At 46.5% G+C, this 23,791-nt stretch overlaps 2 protein-coding genes across 2 annotated transcripts; both read right to left on the bottom strand.

Annotated features, from left to right (window-relative positions):
* Positions 1–9,053: 9,053 nt before the first annotated feature.
* LOC112094132 lies at positions 9,054–10,959 on the bottom strand. Its single transcript, XM_024174290.1, has 3 exons — positions 10,669–10,959; positions 9,675–10,574; positions 9,054–9,536 (listed from the first exon to the last, which is right to left on the bottom strand). Exons 1-3 carry the CDS (start codon positions 10,957–10,959, stop codon positions 9,054–9,056), a joined length of 1,674 nt encoding a protein of 557 aa, XP_024030058.1.
* Positions 10,960–20,740: 9,781 nt separating this feature from the next.
* On the bottom strand, positions 20,741–21,859 carry LOC112094131. The gene has a single exon (XM_024174288.1). It carries the CDS (start codon positions 21,857–21,859, stop codon positions 20,741–20,743), a length of 1,119 nt encoding a protein of 372 aa, XP_024030056.1.
* Positions 21,860–23,791: the final 1,932 nt, after the last annotated feature.

Below are 23,791 nucleotides of genomic sequence, written 5' to 3'. Positions count from 1 at the left end.
AGATATATTTCCAGAGCATTGCTACATGAAACACACTGTGTACTGAAGCCAAATCTGGCGGCAGCGCTAGCAGGTAAGCTACCTTTCCTATTCTTTCAATGATCTCAAAAGGTCCTATGTACCGTGAGCTCAGCTTACCTTTCTTCCCAAAATGCATCACACCCTTCATTGGTGCGACTTTCAGGAATATGGAGTCCCCTACAGAAAATTCCAAGGGTCTCCAGCATTTATCTGAATAACTCTTCTGTCAGCTCTGAGCTGTCTCTAATCTTCTGTGAATCTTTTGCACTGTCTCAGTGGCCTCTTGAACAAATTCTGTCTTATGAAGTTACTTTTCCAGTGTATCATACCAATGAACTGGTGATCTACACTTCCTTCCGTAAAGTGCTTCATATGGAGCCATGCCGATGGAAGCTTGATAACTGTTATTATACGAGAATTTGATCAATGGCAACTTCATACTACATGTGCCCTTGAAATCCACAGCGCAAGCGCGAAGCATATCTTCTAGGGTCTGAATTGTTCTCTTTGACTATCCATCCGTCTGAGGATGAAACGCTATGCTATAGCGTAATTCTGACCCCATCGCTTCCTGGACGCTTCTCAAAAAATTAGAGGTAAATCGGTTGTCTCTGTCCGACACTATACTAACTGGTACTCCGTGTAGCTTTACTACTATAGCCACATATAGCTCGGCTAATTTCTCTAAGGAGTAAGTTATCTTGATCTAAATGAAATGTGCTGATTTTGTTAACTGATCCACTACTACCTAGATGGCATTATATCTCTCACTGGTCCTCGGAATTCCGATCACAAAATCCATGGTTAAGTGTTCCCACTTCCATTCTGGGACCTCTAGTGGCTGTAAACTTCCAGCTGGTCTCTGATGTTCTGCTTTGACATTCTGGCATGTTAAGCAACGACTAACATGATCAACTATGTCATTCTTCATTCGCCTCCACCAAAAATGGTGTTTCAAGTCTTGATACATTTTGGTGGCGCCTGGCTGTACGAAATATGGCGTGCTGTGCGCTTTCGCTAGTATCTGCTTCTTGATCCCTTCTTGATCCGGTACACAAATTCTTCTTTGGTACAGGAGAATTCTGTCCTCTGAAAGGCTGAAATTTGACCTTGCATTCTCTACTATCTCCTTCCTGTATCTATCCATAATTGGATCACCTTTCTGAGCTTCTCGTATCTCGTCCTGTAGCACAGACTGCAGTCTCAGAGAAGCTAACTTACCGGAGATTAATTCGAGATCTAGGAGATTAATCTCTTGTCGAAGCTGCTTTGGTAACAATTCGGTCTCCACTGGAACCCGCATTGCTGAATGTCTACTTAACTCGTTTGCTACATGATTGGCTTTACCTGGATGGTAAAGGATTTCACAATCATAGTCCTTCACAAGTTCAAGCCATCGTCTCTGTCTAATATTAAACTCCTTCTGCGTGAAGAAGTACTTTAGGCTCTAATGGTCTGTATAAATTTGGCATTGAACTTCATACAAGTAATGCCGCCATAACTTGAGCGCAAAGACTACTGTGGCTAGCTCAAGATCATGCGTTGGGTAATTACGCTCATGATCCTTCAGTTGCTGAGATGCGTAAGCAATAACTTTGCCATTTTGCATCAACACAGCTCCTAGTCCCGTTTTTGAAGCATCACTGTAGATGTCAAATTTTTCTCCCTCTTCTGGGATCGTGAGTACTGGAGCACTAGTTAACCTTCTTTACTCTGCTTACATTTATCTGTCCATTCGTACTTTCTATCTTTTCTAGTTAAGGCAGTGAGAGGAGCTGCAAGATGAGCAAATCCTTCCACAAATCTCCTGTAATATCCTACTAATCCTAAGAAACTTCAAATTTTCGTAACACTCTTTGGAACTGGCCACCTTTCAACCGCTTCAACCTTTGCTGGATCCACGGTGATTCCTTCCTTGGATACTACATGTCCGAGGAAGTGGACTTTATCTAACCAGAACTCGCACTTAGAAAACTTCGCATATAGCTGATGTTTCTTCAATGTGTGTAGTGCGATCCTCAAATGTTCTGCGTGCTCCTGTGGATCTCGTGAGTATATTATGATGTCATCGATAAAAACAATAACAAACTTATCTAAGTAGGATCTGAAGACTCTGTTCATAAGGTCCATGAACGTCGCTGGGGCAATTGTTAGTCCAAATGGCATCACTGAGAATTCGTAGTGTCCATACCGAGTTCTGAATGCCGTCTTGGAAATGTCTTCTTCTCTAATCTTGAGCTGATGATACCCTGATCGAAGGTCGATCTTCGAAAATGTGGTAGCTCCTGAAATGTCTTCTTCTCTAATCTTGAGCTGATGATACCCCGATCGAAGGTCGATCTTCGAAAATGTGGTAGCTCCCTTCAACTGATCGAACAAGCCATCAATTCGTGGCAATGGGTACTTGTTCTTAATGGTGACTTTGTTGAGCTCTCTATAGTCTATGCACATCCGAAGCGTGCCATCCTTCTTTTTGACAAAGAGGACCGGAGCTCCCCATGGCGAGAAACTCGGTCTGATGAAGCCTTTGTCTAACATCTCTTGGAGTTGAACCCACAACTCTTTCAGTTCCGCTGGAGCCATCCTATACGATGCCTTGGATATTGGTGTGGTGCCTGGGAGAAGCTCTATCTCAAAAGCTATTTCCCGATCTGGGGGAAGTCCGAGTAGTTCCTCTGGAAAAACGTCTAGGAACTCCTTGACTATGGGAACGTCTTCTAGCTGATGTTTCCCTTCCTGGTTTCTATCCACCACATACGCCAAATATCCGGTGCATCCGTTGGACATCAATCGTCGGGCTTCTAGGGAACTAATAAAACATTTGGGTGTCCCTGATGTGGAACCCATATACTCGAACCCCTGTTCTCCTTCTGACTTAAAAACTACCTTTTTCTTTCTACAGTCTATTGTAGCATTATACTTTCCTAGAAAATCCATTCCTAAGATCACATCATAATCTACTAAGTTTAGTATAACTAGGTCTGCACTTAGTTCTCTTCCTGCTATCTCTACTGGTACGTGACGTAACCAGTGACTAGACAACAATACATCACCTGATGGTAGTGCTGTCTTAAAGACTTGCCTTATCTTTTCTTGAGGATGTAGTATTCGCTTAACAAATTCTATTGATGCAAATGTATGTGTGGCTCCTGAATCAAATAATGCACGTGCAGGGACATGGGCAACAGTAAGCTGACCTGTCACTACGTTGGACATGCCTGCCTCAGCTTCTTCCTTGGTGTATGTCATTAGGTGAGCATTGGCCTGTGGAGAAGCTTCTGATTTGTTCGGCTGAGGGGTCGGGAATACCCTCTGCGCTTGCATGGCATGAAATTGTGGAGCTTGTGGCCTTTGTGGTGCCATTCCAGGAGATCATGCCTTGAATGGACACTGCTTTGCATAATGCCCCTTCTGTCGACACGTATAGCACACATCCGTGCCAGCCTTATATTCTCCAAAGTGTTTCCTTCCACACGTCAGGCAGATAGGAACACTAGGACTGGTATACTGGTCCTGCTTCTGTTGGGGGTTTCGCTGATTCTGATTGTGATTCTCTTTCCTCTTACTGGGGTTTTGCTGGCTCCCCTATCCAGGTTTCGATCCCTGGTTACTTTGGTTTCCTTGGTTTTGTGGATTAGCACCGGGGCTCTACGTGGTGGGTACCTGTGCCTTTTCTCTCTACTTATTCTTATCTTCCCACACCTTAGCCCGTTCCTCTCTAGATTTCACAATATTATGCTCCGCACGTATTGCCCGGTTCACTAGATTAGCTACCGTGGTTGGTGGATACTTCCCACTTTCCAAAACAGTGGCTATATCTCCTCGGAGCATATTAACCATCCTCCTAACCTTTTCTTCCTCTGTTGGAACTAACTGAGGACATAGTCGTGCCAACTGATCAAATCGTCGACATGCTTCTACAACTATCTGGTCGCCCTGCTTAAAATTGTTAACTCTTTCCGCTGAGTCTTCAGGGCTTCTAAGTTGTAATACTTATGATTAAATTGCCACATGAATTTATCCTATAAAATCTGTCTCACATTCCTTCTAGCGCATACTGCTTCCCACCAATAGCGGGCATCCTTCTTTAATACGAAAGCGGCGCACTGAATCTTCTCCCTGTCGGTGAGTTCCATAAACTCAAACACTGTCTGAATGGATGCTAACTGTTGACGGTGAATTTTCATCAACAAAAACAGGCCGGGTTACCTCTAGGTTTCCTGTCGAATTACCGGCTTTAATATAGGTTTTATGTAAGAGTTTTGTACCGAAGGTGTTTGATGTTTTTAGAGGGATGGGCAATTTGAAAGAATAATACTCTAAAGTAAATGAGCACAAAGAGATTTTATAGTGGTTCACTCTATAAAATCAGAGCTACATCCACTGTGGTTGTATATTCTTTTTGAGATGATTACAATTTACATCAATTGCTCTCTTGCTTTTTTTCCCTCTTTTTTTACGTGAACCTCTTTTGCATGGGGCTTTGCCTCTTTTATATTTAGAGCTTCCTTCGCTGGGTGGGTTTCCTTTGTAGGTAGAAGCACTCGAGTGCTCTTCCTTTTTAGGCCCAGACGTAGTCCACTAATCACTTAGAGTACTGTTCACTCAGCCAATTAGTCTCCTATTACGGCTCTGTGCGTACCTGTATCCCTTTTCTGTCCCCCGTGGGGCGGTTTAAGGGTTTGCAATTAATGCCTGCATTGCAGACATCCCTCATTACTGTACACAACTTGCCACGTCAGGCTTTCCCCCAAGGAGCATTCTCCTCGTCGCCAGTGTTGTTTAGCCCAATTGTCCTTCTTGGCGGTGGACTTTATGGCAAGGGATTTCTATGTTGTAAGGTCGACGGTACGTCCTGTCGACGCTAGATGAAATCGTCACCCCAAGTTGGACTTCCTGTTTGGGCTCTTCGCGACGGAATAGAAGGGAGTTCCAGACGTCGAGGGTTGTTGCTTTGCGAGGAGAAATTAGGGTCACGTGTCATATTGTCATTCCTCCACGCGTCCTCCATATTTTCCCCCACAACAGCTACCCCCAGGTCGAGGGTTTCTTTTAGACAGCCTCGAGCTTAGGTTCGGTCGTCCTTCCGTGCTTCAGGTGTGGGAAACCGATCCCGAGCCTTCGTCCGCAATGATGGTCTGGATGCTTCAGATTTTCTTGAGGAACGCAACTGTCGCGTCGGTCACTTCCCTATGCTGACGTGGGGCCTTATTTCGAAAGGACGAACGTGAGCCTTTGGATTGCGCCCCTTCATTTTCCCGCCTTCGTCTGTCATTGTCCGATCTGGGCGGGTTTCCCTTGCCGTTGGACTCTATGAATTTCATCCGACAGTCAGGAGTCAAGGATTTTCTTCCCCTTAAATACCTTTATGAACCGAGACCATTTTCCTCAAACACAAACATATTTCACTTTCGTTGAACTGCCGTTTGCTCTGCCGGAATTCTTCCCCATGAGCCCTGACTCGCATTCCTTGTGTTGCTTGGCGTGTTACGAAGCTGCCTTAGTCCCAGACCTTGCCTGGAATCCTTCTTACCGGTAAGCCTCACCATCCTTTGCTTGTATCGTTTCTTACGGGTTTTCCCTATTGAATCACATGCATGTGTCAATATGCGAAATGTAGATGTTAGAGAGACTTACTTCATTTTGTTTGTCCGCATAGGATAGTTCTTTTTATGGCTTTGTGGTTGTCTGTGTGCTTCTAGTTCCTGGGTTCTGGTGAACTTGGGCTACCATGAACATTCACCGTTACCATTCTTACATGAACGATCGACGTTATGTTGAGGCGTTTGAGCAGTCATCGTTTAGAATGACCGTCTTTTTGTTCTTCCTCTCGACGTTAGGGTTTTAACTCAGTTCCTTGTCTTTTTAATCACCAGAATAATGGCCCAAAACTCCCCCCGTCGAGAGGATCCCTCCGTTGTCCGTCCAGACTCCCCTTCTGTGGTGGAGATTTCATGGTCTTCTTCTTCTTCTTCAGGCGTCGACTCCTTGCTGAGGGAAGTAGAAGACGCCGAGGCCATGTATGGACCAACCGACGATTTTGGTAGCGAGTTTGGTAGTGTAGAACATATGTTAGATGAAGTGGTTGACCGAATTCCGTTTACAGGGGGCAGTGTAAGCGGAGTGGCTGCCTCGCTGGTGGATGCCCCCCTGGCTGCCATGAGTGGTGACCCGGACAGGCCTTTCTTCACAGCTGACATCGTGGCATCGAGAGTCCGAAATAAGGACATTATCCGGGCGGTGAAGGAAGGATGCATTGACGGGAGGTGGTTCGAATACCTCCTCCCAGACATGCATTTTAGGACTAGTATGCCTCCGACCGGATACCTCCCTGTCTATACCAGAGCCGTTACAGCAGGGATGACCCTTCCGGTTCATCCCTTTGTAAAAGATTATTGCCACTTTTATGGCATTTCCCCTGCCCAATTAGCGCCAAATTTCTGGTACTGCTTTGCTGGCGCCTGGATTTTGTGGAACCAGCAGTTTGACATGGATCTTCCTCTGGATGAGTTTAGATTTATGTACAGACTGTGTCATGTCGCCAAGTACGAGGGGTGGTATTTTTTGAGTGGGCACGGGAGATCTTAGCCCAGATTTGGCAAGCTAATACTGGGCATTCCCTCATCGTCACATGGGTGGAAACCCATGTTTTTTATGATACGCGGGCCCTTTAATTTTCATCCCGACGACCGCTTGTCCCGCCGAAGGAAGGTGCATGCGTCATTTGGGAGCATGGGCGAGACATTGATTCCCTTTCTTTTACCTTACTTCGCTTCTTTCTTCTTACGCTGACAGTCTTTTTATCCTACAGTCAGCCAGGACCGGTCAAAGTTCTCTGGAAATAGTTTGGCGAGGATTAAGAAGGCCTTCTCGTTCCCGTCCGAGGTTCGCCATATTGACACCCTCCTGACCAAGGCCAATCTTCGAAGTGCTGGGTTAATTCTCGATCTCCCAGACCCTACTGACCTCGACGCTGTCCGTGAATACTTCCATTTAAGCGACGAAGGTAAACCCCTGTTCTCGATGCCTTTCTTATAATGGTATTTTGTTTATCCAAGCGTCGACTATATTTCTGTCTCGTTGTTTCTGCAGAAATGGCATCTTTGAGGATCCAGCTTCCCGGTAGTCAGCCGTCTGAGCCAAGCCAGCAGCCCCCACCGAGCCGACAACCCCCTTCTAAGGGAAAGGAGAAAGCTAGTTCTTTTTCCCAGGCGCCGAGGACAAAGAAGACCACAAAGGGCCCTTCAGTGTCAGAGGTGGATCATGCGCCGAAAAGGAGGCGCAAAGAGAAGACGTCGGTGGTAGAAACTTGGACGCCGACGGTCCCCATTCCTGATGTCAATGTTCCTCCGGCGCCGAGGGAACGCGTGCTTATCCTGGGGGCAAAAATCATGGATCCCAATTTCCAAGTCCCGGACATCTCTGATGCCGAGATTGGGGCAATGCTGAAACTTCCCCCTCGCTTCTCCCTTGTCTTCCAGGCTCTACATGAGTCTTTTCTCGAGCCGCACTGGATTGCTGCCACTAAATCTTCTTTGGTTGATCGTCAGCGAAAGCAGATCTCTTTCCAAATTCACGTAAGACTCGATCGAGCTGCTTTTTACTGGTTTCGCCGCTTGTATTTTCTGACCTCTACTTTTTTAGGGCCTAATCCTCGCCATCCTCAACCTTCTCGACCTAGTAAAGGTTGAGGAGCGTGATAAGGAGATGGACGGCATAGAGGCCAAGCTTAACTCTCTTCTCGATGATGCTCAAAGTCAGTATGCGAATGCCGTCGAGGAGAGAGATGTGGTCATGGCCAAACTGAAGAGTTTGGAGGATGAACTGGCCAAGCTAACTGCTGCGATTGCAGACCTCACGAAGCAGGCAGATATGTCTGAGGCGAAGTTGGCCGAAGCAACTGAGGCGGTGAAAAGATGTTTTGCTGAAGGGAAAGCTGAGGGGAAGAAGGAAGCCGAAGCCGAGGCTGCAGCAGTATTTGATGCCAAGCGTGCAGAGATTATTGAGGAGTTCAAGGCTTCTCCGGAGCTCATCGACATTCGTACCAAGGATTTTCAATCCGCTAGTCAACAAATCGTCATTTTGATAAAACAAGAGCATCCTGAGTGGGATTTGAGCTTTCTTTATGATGCTCCTTCTCCTGCTGGTGATGACAACTCTTCCCCGCCTGGTGATGACTCGGCGGTTGGCGGCGACGCCTAAAGAGATTTTTTTTGTACTGCTGTCTGTAACTTATATGACATTGGTTTGGACCTCTTTTTATTTCATTTGTGTTTTATAAAAATACAGTAGATTGACAGTAGATTTCATACCTTGCTCATTGTTATTATGCATTCGCCTCTCCCTCTTGAAGGATTCGTTGTTGATTTTACCCCTTGGGGTCGTTTGTCTTTAGAAAATTCCTTGGAATTTTGCTGAGTGTTTGCCTCTCCTCCTTGGAGGAGTTGACGCTGATTTCACCCCTTGGGGTTTTTTTAAAAAAAAAAAATTCCTTAGAATTTTGCTAAGTGTTCGCCTCGCCTCTCCTCCTTGGAGGAGTCGACGCTGATTTCACCCCTTGGGGTTTTTGTCTAAAAAAATTCCTTAGAATTTTGTTAAGTGTTCGCCTCTCCTCCTTGGAGGAGTCGACGCTGATTTCACCCCTTGGGATCATTGTGTCATTTTTAGCGATCCGTGGACCTCTGCCCCCCATGTCTTTTTAATATACCTTAGTTTTTTAAGCAGACATGTTATTAAGGGGTGAATTCCTTTCCTTATGCATACATATCAATTTATTTAAACAGTAAAGAATGTACAATTGGGATGCGTGAGAATTACATACACTATTAGTAGTACAGCCTTAGCTATTCTGCATTCCATGGGTGTTGAATTCTCTTGCCGTCGAGGCTTTCCAAACTGTAGGTGCCAGGACGCGGCACTTCCCTTATGCGGTAGGGCCCTTCCCAAGTCGGGCCCAGGGGACCGGTATTTTTGGGCTTTGTACTCTGCGTTACCCTTTTCAATACTAGGTCTCCTGGGACGAACCTCCTTTGTCAAACTCTCTTGTTGTAATATCGTGCTGCTCTTTGCTGATAGGTGGCGAAACATAGTTGAGAGTCGAGCATTTTTTCTTCTAACAAGTCGAGTTCTCCATTCATGCCTTCTGTGTTATCGTCGTCGTTGTGGATGACGGTTCTTAGGGTCGGCGTTTCAATTTCTACAGGGAGTACTGCCTCAACGCCATATGCCACGGAGAAAGGTGTTTCACCCGTGGTAGTTCGGCTCATCATTCGGTACGCCCATAAGACCTTGGGGAATTCTTCGGCCCATTTCCCTTTTAGATCGTTGAGTCTCTTTTTTAGGGTATATTTCAATATTTTGTTGATTGCCTCGACTTGCCCATTAGATTGTGGATGGATCGGCACCGAGAAGTTTTTTCGAATGCCCAGGCTGTCGCAGAATCTGCGTGTTGAGGCCTCGTCGAATTGTTTCCCATTGTCGGATACTATTGAGTGGGGAACCCCGAACCTTTGGCACTTATCAGAACGTCAGGCGTATTGGAAAGCGTCCTTTTTTAGCGTGGGCCAGTAGTATCCTTGCCTCAAAACCCTAAGAGCTAAAGACTGCTCCCCAGTATGATTACCGCAGACTCCTTAATGAATTTCTCAAAGGACCTTCTGGGCTTCGTCATCATCCAGGCATCGCTGTAGAGGTGTCGAATAGCCTCGTCGGTAAAGCAAACCGTCGTACAATAAGTATCTGGCAGCTCTATACCTGATCCATCTGGCTTCGTCTCTATTGTTCGGTAGTTGTGCATCCATTAGGTATTGGATGAGTGGCGTCATCCAATTTTCACCTGTTTGGACGATTAGTGCCTTAGCTACTTCCTCAATGGTAGGCCGCTCCAGTTCTTCGATGGGAACGACCCCTAGTGCGTCGGAATCTTTTGAAGATGCTAGCTTTGATAGAGCGTCGGCGTTTGCATTTTTGGCTCGTGGTATTTGAAGTATCTCGTAGTTTTTGAACTTGATGAGTTCTTCCTTCACCTTTCTCAAGTATGCACCCATTTTCTCACCGTGTGCTTGGTATTCTTCTTTCACTTGCCCGACGACCAACTGAGAGTCGCTGAAGATGCTGAGCCTCTTAATCTTTAAGTGACTGGCCAATCGCAACCTCGTAATTAGCGCCTCGTATTCTGCCTCGTTGTTCGATGCTTTGAATTTAAATCGAACCGCTGAGGTTATCTTGTGGCCTTCTGGGCTAATCAACAGGATGCCGGCTCCTGACCCGTTATCGCTCGACGCTCCATCCACGTAGAGCTTCCATTCTATATTTTCAACTTCTTCTGGCGTGGTGGGAGCCGGTCTATGGGAGAACTCGGCCAGAAAATCGGCCAACGCTTGGCCCTTGATCGCTGTTCTTGGTGCATACTTAATGTCGAACTGGGTTAACTCTACCGACCATTTGAGAAGTTGACCAAAAGTTTCAGGCTTTCGTAGTGCTTGTCTCAACGGATGGTTTGTGAGAACCCCGTATTGTGTGAGATTAGAAATAGTGCCGAAGCTTCCTTGAAGCTACCATAAGGGGAATGGCCAAGCGTTCCATTTCGGTATATCTTGACTCGGAGTCGAGGAGTCTTTTGCTCACATAGTAAATTGGCAACTATACCCTTTCTTCTTCCCTTATTAGTACGGAGCTTACGGTGTGTTGGGACACGGAGAGGTATAGGCTAAGCTCCTCGTTGGGGTTGGGCTTTGACAGGATTGGGGGCTTGCCCAAATGCTCCTTCAATTTCTGGAAGGCCTCTTTACATTGTGGTGTCCACTCGAAACGCCTACTCCCTTTCAAAGCATCGAAGAAGGGGACGCACTTGTCTGTTGCTTTCGATATAAATCTGTTTAAGGCGGCGACGCATCCTGTCAACCTTTGCACCTCTTTTGGTTTAGTCAGGGATCGCATATCCTACAAGGCTTTAATCTTTTCAGGGTTAGCTTCTATCCCCCGGTTGCTGACCATGAAACTAAGGAATTTCCCTGACCCAACTCCAAAGGCGCATTTTTGGGGATTTAGTTTCATGTGGTATTTTCTTAGTACACCGAACATTTCACCCATATGGTCGACATGTTGGTTGGCCCTGGCACTTTTTACAAGCATATCGTCGACGTAGACCTCCATTGATTTACCGAGCTGTCGAGCGAACATCTTATTCACGAGCCTTTGGTAGGTAGCCCCTGCATTCTTTAGGCCAAAAGGCATCACCTTGTAGCAGTAGAGACCCCTATCGGTTATGAAGGATGTGTGCTCCTCGTCGGCCGGATGCATGGGGATCTGGTTGTACCCGGAGTAAGCATCCATAAAACTCAGCATTTCATGTCCTGCTGTGGCGTCGACCATCTGGCCTATTCGAGGGAGTGAAAAGCCATCCTTCGGGCAGACTTTGTTGAGATCGCTGAAGTCGACGCATGTTCTCCAGCTTCCGTTAGGATTGACCACCAGAACGGGGTTTGAGACCCAATGCGGGTAATGGGCCTCCCTGATGAACCCGTTGTTGATCAATTTGTTGACCTCCTCTTTCAGCGCCTCATACCTCTCTGGGTTCATTAGTTGACGCTTCTGGCGTTTGGGAGGATATGAGGGGTCAACGTTCAGGGAGTGACATATAACCTCAGCGTCGATCCCTTCCATGTCAGCATGGTTCCAGGCAAAGATATCTAAGTTCTTTTTGAGGAAGTCTTCGATTTTAATCTTAAGTGATAAGGCTAGGTCTGAGCTCATTTTTAGTACTTTAGTTGGCTCGCCCTCATCAACTTGGATCTCCACCAATTGCTCGATGGGTTGGGACCATGTGACCTCCTCTTGAGCCCTGGGGACTATGTCTTCAACGGTGTTTTAGTAGACCATCCTCGCCTCCTGTCGTCTTGGCTGGTCGTATCCACGCAGGGCATCAGAGTATGCAACCCTAGCCTCGTACTGGTTGCTCTTTATCTCACCTACGCCGTTTGGGGTAGGAAATTTGACATTTTGGTGGTAGACGGAAGTTATTGCCCTCAGCGCCTGAAGGGTCGGTCTCCCGATTACAGCATTGTATTGAGAGCCTCATTTTATTACCACAAAGTTGGCCATTGTCGTGGTCTGTCGGGGTTTTTCTCCGGCGGTTATGGGCAATCGGATAGTCCCCTGAGGGATGACGGAGTCCCCGGTGAAACCGTATAATGGCCTGGAGGTTTTCTCTAACTGCTCCTTTCGGATCCCCATCTTTTCCAAGCAGTCGGAGTACAGGTGGTCCACCGAACTCCCATTGTCTACCATGATTCGGCATACAGTGTGGTTCCTAATCATAGCCTCCACTACTAACGCATCGTTATGGGGGAAGTGAACTCCGCTGGCGTCGTCCTCATTAAACGCCACGTCGACACTGCTATATCTTGGGGTTTTTGCAGCGGATACACTCCAGAATCTTTCTTGGTAAACCCTTCTGGCCTCATGGGCGTAGTCCTTCTGGGATCTCCTTGAGTCTCCTCCTATATAGGGGCTGCCGAGGATAGTCCGTATGATGCCGACAGGTTCTTGGTCCTCTGGTCGTTGGTTCTCCTCTCGGCGTCGACCGTCATTCTGCCCACCGTGGCCATCGTTTCGAGGTCTCCGCTCAGCTTTGTACTCCTGTAGCCTCCCCTCACGGATTACTCTCTCGATTTCATCCTTGAGGTCGGCGCAATCATTGGTGTGGTGGCCAACATCGCCGTGGAACCTACAGAATTTCTTCTGGTTCCTTCGGCTGGGATATGTCCTCATCGGCTTTGGGCGGCGCAGCAGATTTCCATGGCCGACCTGATGGAAAACCTCCTCGACTCCTACTGTTAGTTCGTGGTAGGAATCGTACCTTTGAAACAGCCGAGGCTTACGGTTCTCTTTTTGCCTTGGCTTCTTGGTTTCCGAAGAGCTCGACGTCGCAGCTGGCTGCTTGTCTCCGCTTCCTCCGCCTCGACGCTTCTTCCCATCCTACTTTGCTGGCGTCGACCCTTGTTCTGTCCCTTTGTTCTTGTTGGACCTGTGCTCGGGATCATTTTCGTCTGCCTCTTCGGCATTGATGTATCCTTGTGCTTGCGCAAGAAATTCCTTGTAGCTGAACGGGGGCTTTCGGTTCAGCTCTCTCTTGAAGGGGGTAATTTTCTTCATGCTAGATAATGCCCCCATCAAGGCCTCTCTGTCAGTTATATCCATCGTGGCGGCGACAGCTTCCCCATACCTCGCAAGCCATTCTCTCAATGACTCGTTCGGCTTCTGGTATATCGTTGTCAGGTTCTGCTTTGGGGGGACATATTTTTTAACCCCTATGAATTGGAGGGAAAATGCTTCCTTCAAGTCATCCCAGCTTGAGATAGAATTTGGCCTCAGCGTCTGAAACCATCTCCGGGCAGAATCCGTTAAATGGTTCCGGAAGGCTCGGCACATAATTTCCTCGGCATACCCATGTAAGAGCATGTGCCCCGTGTACATTTCTAGATGATCATCGGGATCCCCTCGACCGTCATAGGGTGGGATCGATGGTGACCTGTATTTGTCAGGGAGAGGTGGCGCCATTATCTCTTCGGTAAATGGGTGGTCATGTGTGTGGCTAGGTGTGATGTCGACATTTACCACCTCAGCCACCCGCCCTATGTTCTTTTTTAGGCTTGCTACGTCCCCTGTGAGTTTTTGCTCCAGGCTGGCCATACATTCCATGATGGTGCGTGCTTCCTCTGTTGAGATGGCCGAGCCAGCTACTCTCGCCGCCTCTGCCCCTTGACTGTTGGGTCCGCCCCTTGCCTGCCTGCCCGCCGTACTGACCCTGAGTCTCCCGGTGGGTTTCTTCCTGGGTTCGGGGGTAGTATCTCGGGGTTTCCCCTGCCTCTTGGTATCTGGTCCTCAAGAGCCCGGAGTCCGGAGGCCCTTAAACGGCCGCCGGAGGATTGGGAAGGTCGGGGCCAAGGCTGGCCCCTTTGATTCTCACTATCCCCGATTTCTTCTAAGATATGTGGGCGGTCACCAGGGTTGAGGTTTTCAGCCATGGCAGGTCCCAGCAGCCTCGGGGCGTCTTCTAAAGGTGGCATAGAGTTTCTCCCATCCAAGCATTCGACCACGGTCATTAGTTCACGTACCAGATTGGTTAGAGTGGCTAGTTGGGCCTGCATCTGCACAGGATCCGGCTGCGGTGCGTCTGGGGGCGGGACTTCATTTCTGACCGGGGGTGGAACCTCCTCCACCCCGTCATTCATCGGATGAGTGGCGGTCTTGTCCATTTGGCTGCATTGGTTGATGGCCTCAATTCTTCTTCTTGGAGGCATGCTTGCTGACTATGTTGTTGTTGGGGGTCAAACGCGTTCATTCCCCAGTGGAGTCGCCAATTGTTGACGGTGAATTTTCATCAACAAAAACAGGCCGGGTTACCTCTAGGTTTCCCGTCGGATTACCGGCTTTAATATAGGTTTTATGTAAGAGTTTTGTACCGAAGGTGTTTGATGTTTTTAGAGGGATGGGCAATTTGAAAGAATAATACTCTAAAGTAAATGAGCACAAAGAGATTTTATAGTGGTTCACTCTATAAAATCAGAGCTACATCCACTGTGGTTATATATTCTTTTTGAGATGATTACAATTTACATCAATTGCTCTCTTGCTCTTTTTTCCCTCTTTTTTTACGTTAACCTCTTTTGCATGGGGCTTTGCCTCTTTTATATTTAGAGCTTCCTTCGCTGGGTGGGTTTCCTTTGTAGGTAGAAGCACTCGAGTGCTCTTCCTTTTTAGGCCCAGACGTAGCCCACTAATCACTTGGAGTACTGTTCACTCAGCCAATTAGTCTCCTATTACGGCTCTGTGCGTACCTGTAACCCTTTTCTGTCCCCCGTGGGGTGGTTTAAGGGTTTGTAATTAATACCTGCATTGCAGACATCCCTCATTACTGTACACAACTTGCCACGTCAGGCTTTCCCCCAAGGAGCATTCTCCTTGTCGCCAGTGTTGTTTAGCCCAATTGTCCTTCTTGGCGGTGGATTTTATGGTGAGGGATTTCTATGTTGTAAGGTCGACGGTACGTCCTATCGACGCCAGATGAAATCGTCACCCCAAGTTGGACTTCCTGTTTGGGCTCTTCGTGACGGAATAGAAGGGAGTCCCAGACGTCGAGGGTTGTTGCTTTGCGAGGAGAAGTTAGGGCCACGTGTCATATTGTCATTCTTCCACGCGTCCTCCATATTTTCCCCCACAACACTAACCATTCCTCAACTTCAAGTGGATCTGTTGACCCATCAAACTCTGGAGGTGACATCTTCTTAAACCTCACATACAATGGTTCCCGTGGGACCATTACTCGGTGCCCCATCTCACCCCTTATTGGCTCTTAGGGTTCAACCCTCTCTAGGGGTTGCTCAGGTCGGGTGGCTTATGCTGGCACAACCTGTGGAGGGGGTGCTCCTCCAATATGCTGACCCTGTATCAACTGGATAAGCAATTCTCTCAACTGTCTGCTTTCCTCAGTTTGGGCTGCTATTTGCCCCCTGAGACCTGGTACTTCTTGAGCCAGGTCTGGTGTTGGAGGATTCTATTCTGCTTATGTTTTCTTTGGACGTGTACGAACCATGTTGCTGTGTCTATATCGATTAAAAGAGCAACATCGTTAGTTTAAGTGCAAAAAGAACCACTTCAAGAATTTCTTGACTGGCTACACTTTTAACTATCATTCATTCTCATAACGACTAGCAAAACATATATTCTATATGTTCTTCTAATATGCATGTCCCATCTCATACATATCACATCATATTCAAAACATCACAAAAGTTAAGGCTTCTAAGCCTTTCAGTCAATACCATATACATAACCTCGCGTCATTTTTTAACTAATACAACGCTAAGCCCTAACTCAATTCTCATCATGTAAGTATTCATCAGGCTCCCCCTCCGGATCCTCCTCGGGATCCTCCCAAGGTCTTGCTTTGGATCCTCCTCGGGGTCTTCCTTTGGATCTGATTGAGGGTTATCACTTGCTTCCTCACCAACGGTCCTAATGTAGGTCCATCTTCGCCGAACGACTATAGGCTCGTCCGTTGCCTCTATCTCGGGTCTCGGTCGCTATCGAGAAGTAGTGGCTTTCGCATCATGTCTCCTGATATGAGTATTAGAAAACGCGAAGTCTCGCCTAATCACTGCTGGCCCTGTCTTCTCCTCTAGCATCTGGCGCTCACACTGCTTCACCTCGGCGATAAACTGTGCGAGGGTCTGATCCGATCGTGGAACTAACCGACGTTGGTACTCTTCTGTCAGACCTTTCCATAGGATCTGACACCGCTCATCCTCACTTAGGTAAAAGATCTAATTCGGAGCTAGTACATCTATCTAGACTCTCGCTATATAGGCTACAACGGCCTCTTCCAATCTCATACTAGCTCTCTCGGCTTGTATGAGAAACTCTCGAGCTTGGGTGTAGGTTATGGCTACACCCACTTGGTTCTGTGTCTCTCCACTCAGCTGTGGTGCCGACTCTGATGGCATGACTTGGGGAAGAAACTGATGTTTCAACATGTGGCAAAAATCTCCCCATTGCATCTCAGTTATCTCGTCCTCATCCAAGGCCTGTAAAAATATTAGGGCATTGCCTTCTAACATACTCGCTGCTAGCATAATCCACTCGTCCCGAGCTATATCACAGGCTCGCATCACGTAGTCGACATGGTGCAGTCAATCCCTAATTCTAGTGGGATGTGAAAGCCCATCATAGAAAGGTGGATTATAGGTGTAGAACCTAGCTGCGGCTCAACCTGTAGTCAAAACGCCTCACCTTGCTCGGTGTGCAGCCTCGGCCGCCATAGGCTCTAGAGCCCTTATCTCCCGATCCACTGGTGGATGGCTATATCTGGCGGGAGTAGGTACCGACCTCTTGGGTTGTCAGAACCGTGAGGTTAGAAACGTTCTTACCCGTTCCCACAACGTATTCTCTCGTGATGTGGGTGCTAACCGTGATGATGGATGTGATCGATCCATTAGTACTTGTTCCGTCTTGCCAAAATAAATAAGCAATTTCAGTTTTAGTTCATAAACTAATTTACCTGGACGGTGCATAAGCATAGGTGCGGGACTTGTCATGGCAAGAGTAGGAACGCCGCTCTGATACCAACTGTGATGCCTCCCGCCCTAGCAGCGGGTCACCAACCTTATCCTATTACAAATAGGTTGAGTTATAGTCTAGTCCATTACTTATTACCAGACTATCGTCTCTTTAAATTATGTTTATATACGAGTAACTTTTTTTTTCTTTCTTTACTTTAACTCTTGGGTTCTTAACATGTTTCTAGCATGTTACGCTGTTACTTTAACCCTCGGGTTCTTAACACATTTCTAGCATGTTAGGTGGTTACACGAATAACATATCTTCCTATTACTTTAAAGATTCGGATATGAAACTAGTCTCCGAAAACTTGTCTTAACTTATTACAGTCCATTGTTCTTTACCAAGATAATGGTTGTAATATATTTTTCTTAAAACTGAATATACATACTAGTGTTCTATGTTACATTAATTTGCAGCGGAATTTGTTTTCTAAGCGTACCTAGTAAAGACCACTCCCGTGTACCGATGACATCTCCACCACCCTTGCCTCCGCCAGCCCATCAAGCAAAACCACTATATGGCTGGCTGCTTACCTTTGTTACCTGCACACGAGTAAACTGATGAGCTAACGCTCAACAAGTATAAACATGCACACATCATAAACTACTAAAATTACATTAAGGGTCATGATGCAAATATGCTTGTGTGAAACATGCTTTAAACCGCATTCTGTCTTTCTGTTCTTACTACTGTGGGCCTGGGCCCCTGCTTACTGTCTCGTCTAGTTAGAATCTCTACTCTTTGAGATTTCCTCCATTGGGAGGCCGACGACCCGTCAGTATCTTACTTTACTGAACTTTGAGTTTTCATTTCAAAGTGTTAAAAACTTTATTGAATGACATGCAACGTTTTCTCTACGTGCACATGCTAACATGAAAATGCATAATACTCCATGTATACCTTATGCTTAGCATTAGGGTAACCATAGGTCGCCCTTCTGCAATCTAGGACACTCGGCCCTCCAAACACTTTATATCACATCGACTTAGGAATAGAAGTAAATTCATAATATTAAGTCTATTACGGTTTACTCGAGTACGGACAATCATATATGTCTACACTTACAGATAATCCGCTAATATCCCTGCTTGCTGGAAGTTCTTTCTTGTTGTTTGGCTCTCGTGCCAAAACTTGTTTCATGGAAATAGGCATTAACTTCCTATTCCAAATCGAAATTCTTCATACTTAGATTCTTAAATATAATTTCAAACTCATTTCTGAATTGAACCCCTCTAGGCTGAATTTCTAGCTTAAGAGGCAAATCCCACAAATTCGTGTGTCTTGGTTTCTGAACCTTAATCTATTCATTTTTGAGCCTGAAAACAGTTATTCGTTTTCAAGAGTCGAATTCTTAACTTATTGCTTACTAATTCATTTTTAGGAAATTTGGTAGAGTTTCACCTTGTTTTTCTCGTTTCCTGAGTTTTCAATAACTCGTTCTACTTTCGATTTCGGTACCTGGAGTCAAGATTCATATTCCTCAACACATATTCTAACATAAAATTGAACAAAAACTCATGTTCTTCACTTTCTAGGGTTTTCGGATTTTTTAGTGTTATCCAAAAAATTTTGTTCAATCGTTTCAATATTTACACATTGAACTCCTATCATAGTCCCTTACAAAACCTCGGTTTCGATTTTCAGTTTTACAGATTTTTTTCGAGATAAGTTACTATTCATCAAAAATGAAAAACATGCAGTTTCTCATGAAAAATCCGAAATCTTACCTCTAAAAGTTGAGATTCTCTACTAGAACGCCTCGGGTTATGTTTCTACCGGATTGAACGGAAGAAATTTCGGTGAAAACGGGTGATTCGTTGAATTTCCCCGTGATTTTCTCTCTTTTCTCTCTTCTCTCGGCCACACTTAGGAAAAAATAGGATTTGGCTTCTAATGTCCCACGTAGGCCAATATTAAGACTAATATGAATATTATATTACTATTTCTAATAATATCTCATATTACTTTCAAAATTAAATTAAAGAAATTACTTTAATTCCAATAATTTAATTTTACTAATTCTAATTAAGTTTAACAATTAACTTAAGTGGTTCTATGTTCCCACATTTTTCTTATCGAGACCTAACTTTCTATTTTTCAAAACGAGTCTCTTTCCGGTACCGATAATTTCTCACCCGCTTTTCTGGACGATCAAGTACCATGGGTCAAACTTTTTGTGTTGAACCCAATTTTCTTGGGTATCTCATTAGTCACTTTCTTTTTCTGAAATTCTCATTTAATTGTTTCAGAATTGTCCAAAACGCATACCCTCGTGGTACTGGTTTTTGAGTAGTTTCCCGCTTTAACTGACTCGGGAAAATCCTGTTTCAGGAACTTTTACTGTTTTCCTTACTTATAATATTTCTACTCTTTTTCTAACTGGTCATTTGGTCACTTACCAAATATTTCAGTTTTTCATAACTAAAATATACCCGCTAAAATTTCTAACTTTTAACCGATATTTCACTATTCACAACTGATATTTATGAATTTTCTCTGTAAAAATATTCGTATTATAACTTTACACTTTTCGAGAAATTTTACCCCGTAAATAAAGTTTCTGCATAACATTTCATTGATCAAGCTGAAAATCTACTACTTTTTGTTGCAGAGAGAATTTCGGTCAAATACCGGACTGTCCGGATTAGACCTAAAATTTTCCCGGTCGTTACACTCCTCTGTCCATTGAACGACTTGTTCCCTCTCAGGGTGTTAAAGAATGGTATGCACTTATCTGTAGATTTCGAAGTAAACCTAGTGAGTGTGGCAATGCAACCCGTTAGCTTCTGGATTTCTTTGAGTTTTAGTGGTGATTTCATGTCGAGGAGCACTTGTACCTTCTCCGGATTAGCTTTAATTCGCCGAATGCTCACCATAAAACCTAGGAATTTTCCTGATTTGACCCCAAATGCACACTTGAGGGGATTAAGCTTCATCCTGTACTTCCGCAGTACGTCGAACATTCCCTTGAGGTCTTCTACATGATCTTCGGACCTCCTGCTCTTCACTAGCATGTTGTCCACATACACCTCCATCGTTTTACCTATCTGGTCTGCGAACATCCTATTGACCAGGCATTGATATGTTGCTCCCGCGTTTTTAAGGCAAAAGGGTATGACCTTGTAGCAATATAGGTCCTTGTCAGTGATGAACGATGTATGTTCCTCGTCGCGGTGGAACATCGGTATCTGGTTGTAGCCATAATAGGCGTCCATGAAACTCAGGAGTTCGTGCCCTGCTGTGGCGTCGACCAGCTGATTTATCCTCGGGAGCAGAAGCTGTCATTCGGATAGGCTTTGTTTAAGTCGCTGAAGTCGACACAGGTCCGCCACTATCCGCTGGGCTTTAACACTAGTACAGGGTTCGAAACCCACTCGGGGTACTGGACTTCCCGGACGAAGTCGTTTCTTATTAATTTGTCGACCTCTTCCCGTAGAGCTTCATACCTCCCAGCATTCATCGATCGACGCTTTTGCCTCTTGGGGGGATACTTCTTGTCTATGTTGAGCCTGTGACTCATTATGTCCGGGCTTATCCCCTCCATGTCTTCGTGGGTCCAGGCAAACACGTCAGGGTTGCCTCTGAGGAATGCTACCAACTATTTTCGGCTATGCTCTTCAAGTTCTGAGCCTACCCTCAACTTTCTTGCAGGCTCCTTCTCGTCGATGGGGACCTCGATCAATTCTTCGACTGGCCCCGTTCCCGTTTCCTTGTCTGAGAGTCTCTGATCTAGGTCGACCGCCTCCGTGTTGGTCACGACCATCCTCATATCTTTTCTCGTCTGCCCTGGCTCGGCGTAGTGGTGGACCGTCTCTGAGTATGTGAGCCTCGACTCGTACTGATTTCCCCTGACTCTTCCGATTCCGTTGAGGGTCAAGAATTTTATCATTTGATGATAGACCGATATAACCGTTTTTAATGCCATCAGCGTCAGCCGCCTTATGACTGCGTTGTGTTGGTCACCTCCCTTCACCACCAAGAACCGTGACATAACAGTCGAGGTGTGTGGTCGGTTACCAATTGTCATGGGGAGTTCTATTAGTCCCTCGAGGACAACACAATCCCCGGTGAAGCCGTACAGGGGTTGTGTGCTGTTCTGCAGTCTTGCTCGAGGGATCCCCATCTTGTCGAGACAATCAACGTACAGGATGTCCACTGAACTGCCGTTGTCCACCAAGATGTGGCAGACAGTTTGGTTTCTGATCATGGCCTCTACTACTAGAGCATCACTCTGGGGAAAATGCACCCCGTTTGGGTCCGCTTCCGAGAACGTTATCTCGATCTCTTCAAATATTGTGGCCTTCGCCTTTCTGCCGGACACACTCATAACCCTCTGGTTCAACTTGTCCTTCGCCTCCCTTGCGTATTCTTTATGTGCGCGGTGAGAGGTGCTGCCAAGGTACGGCCCTCCAAAGATCGTCCTTATCACGCCGACGGGCTTGGGGGGATAGTCTTGCCTTTGGTCCTCCCGTCGGTCGTTGTTCATCCGATTATTGTTACCCCGTCGGTCAGCTCGGTACTTACTGAGCCTCCCTTCCCGGATCAACCTCTCGACCTCATCCGTTAGGTCAAAATATTCATTGGTCGTGTGTCCGCTCTCGCCGTGAAACCTGCAGTACTTGTTTTGGTTTCTCCGTGTTTGGTCAGACTTTAGCGGTGGTGGCCGAAGCAGTACCTGGAGGTGACTGATCTCATGATAGACGTCCTCGATCCCCATGGTTAATAGGGTGTAGGCGTCGTACTTCTGTGGCTTGGCTCACTTTGTGTCCCCCTGCCCCGTCGAGGCATTGCCACCACTGTTGTTTAGGGCCGGGTTGTACCTTTGTTCCGTTTGCACCTGAGGGTTACCTCGGCGCTTCTTGCCATTGTTTTGGTGGCTCGGCTGTCCCACCTTTTCGTTGGTGGGAGCAACCACCTTTCTTTTTAGGCCCTTTTTGGCTTCCTATGCGTTGATGAATCCCTGGGCCTTTGCCAGGAATTATTGGTAGGTCTAGGGTGGCCTCCAGTCGAGATTCGTGTTGTATAGGGTGTCTTTCTTCATGCTCGACAGGGCCCCCATCAAAGCTACCTCATCGGAGATCCCCTCGGTGGCAGCCACTTGTTCCCCGAACCGGGCTATCTAATCGTTTAGGGACTCGTTTGGTCCCTGGTACACCCTTGACAGGTTTTGCTTCGGTGGGATGTACTTTTTGACACTTATGAATTGAGTCAGGAAGGCGTTCTTTAAGTCATCCCAGCTGGGTATGGAGTTCAGTTTTAGGGAGCTAAACCACCTCCTGGCAGAGTCAGAAAGATGATTTCTGAACGCACGGCACATGACCTCCTCGGGGTATCCGTATAGGACCATGTGCCTTGTGTAGACTTCCAGCTAGTCGTTTGGGTCACTCCTTCCATCATATAAGGGGATATGTGGTGGCTTGTACTTATCAGGTAGTGGTACCTGGATGATGTTCTCTATGAAGGGGTGGTCATGAGACATATAAATCTTGGCGTTGACGTTCACGGCCTCGGCCACCTTCCCCACAACTTGTTCGAAGTTATTCAGCCGACTCCCTATCTGCTTTTCTAGTCTAGCCATCTTCTCGGCTAGAGCTTTATTCTCGGCCACGAGCTCTTCTTCCTTGGTCCGCTGCACGTCTCGGTCACGTCGAGCGTTCAGTCGTACCCTCAGGTCTCCTTCGCGCACGGTCAAGGATTCTACTGGGAGCGCGTTCCTTTGGTTCACGTTCTCCTGCGGTCGAGGGGTACCTCTCGGTCATTCACCGTCTGGGCCTTGGCCCTCTCCTGGGCTCTCCTCCTGGCAGCTCGTTGCCTGCTCCCCACAGATCTATTCGACCTAGCTAGATGGGGGTTGTTGGCCCCACTGTCACTGACCCCATCGGTCACCAATTACTTGGTTCCCGACGGCGACGTTCACCAGGTTCATCAGCGCATCCTCTAACGGCGGCATGGGATCTGGCCTCTCTTCCCATCCGGCGAGGGCTATGGCCATCCTTTCTATAGCCACAGCCAGTGTTTCAACCTACCTTTGGAGCTGGTCAAGGCGGTCTGGGGGTTTCCAGCGGCCCGTGGTTGCGCCCCTCGGTTGGGCCGTGTCCCTGCTGGTTCTTGGCCGCCGTTGGGCGGATTCGTCGGATTCCTTCCTCCGACGACATGGCTCTGGCCTTCCTGGCTTTTCTAAGTTACCGTCGCGCTGCAAGTATTTCTCGGAGCCATATTCACTCTGCTGGATTGATTTCTGGGTTACGGGATGCCATCTTTCTAGTGCCAATTGTTGACGGTTGTTTTCAGTTAACAAGGAATTAACTCTCCGAGAACACTCGTAATAATCTCTCACGTGTTGATTAGAGGTTAATGATGGAATCTAAGATAAAGAAGACACAAGTTTATAGTGGTTCGGCTAAAATTCTTTGCCTAATCCACTTGCGAATGCACTAATGCTTTGTGATTACAAGCTCTCTCTGGAGTAGTATAGTAGTGTGCGTAAAAAACTTAATGAATTCCCATGACTCTATTTATAAGCCTTGTACACATAAGAGACACCCTCTGCATTTCCCGAGGAGATCATCATCAATCTCTTAATTCTGGGATTTGGTAGTTGTTGGGAATGGTGTCCTAGAAGCATGAGATGTAATAGGATATTTATTAT

This window comes from Morus notabilis, unplaced genomic scaffold (assembly GCF_000414095.1).
Source record: "Morus notabilis unplaced genomic scaffold, ASM41409v2 Scaffold648, whole genome shotgun sequence".
NCBI classification, from domain to species: domain Eukaryota; kingdom Viridiplantae; phylum Streptophyta; class Magnoliopsida; order Rosales; family Moraceae; genus Morus; species Morus notabilis.
Note: the sequence above shows the minus strand (reverse complement) of the source record. Positions and strands in the feature narration are given on the sequence as shown.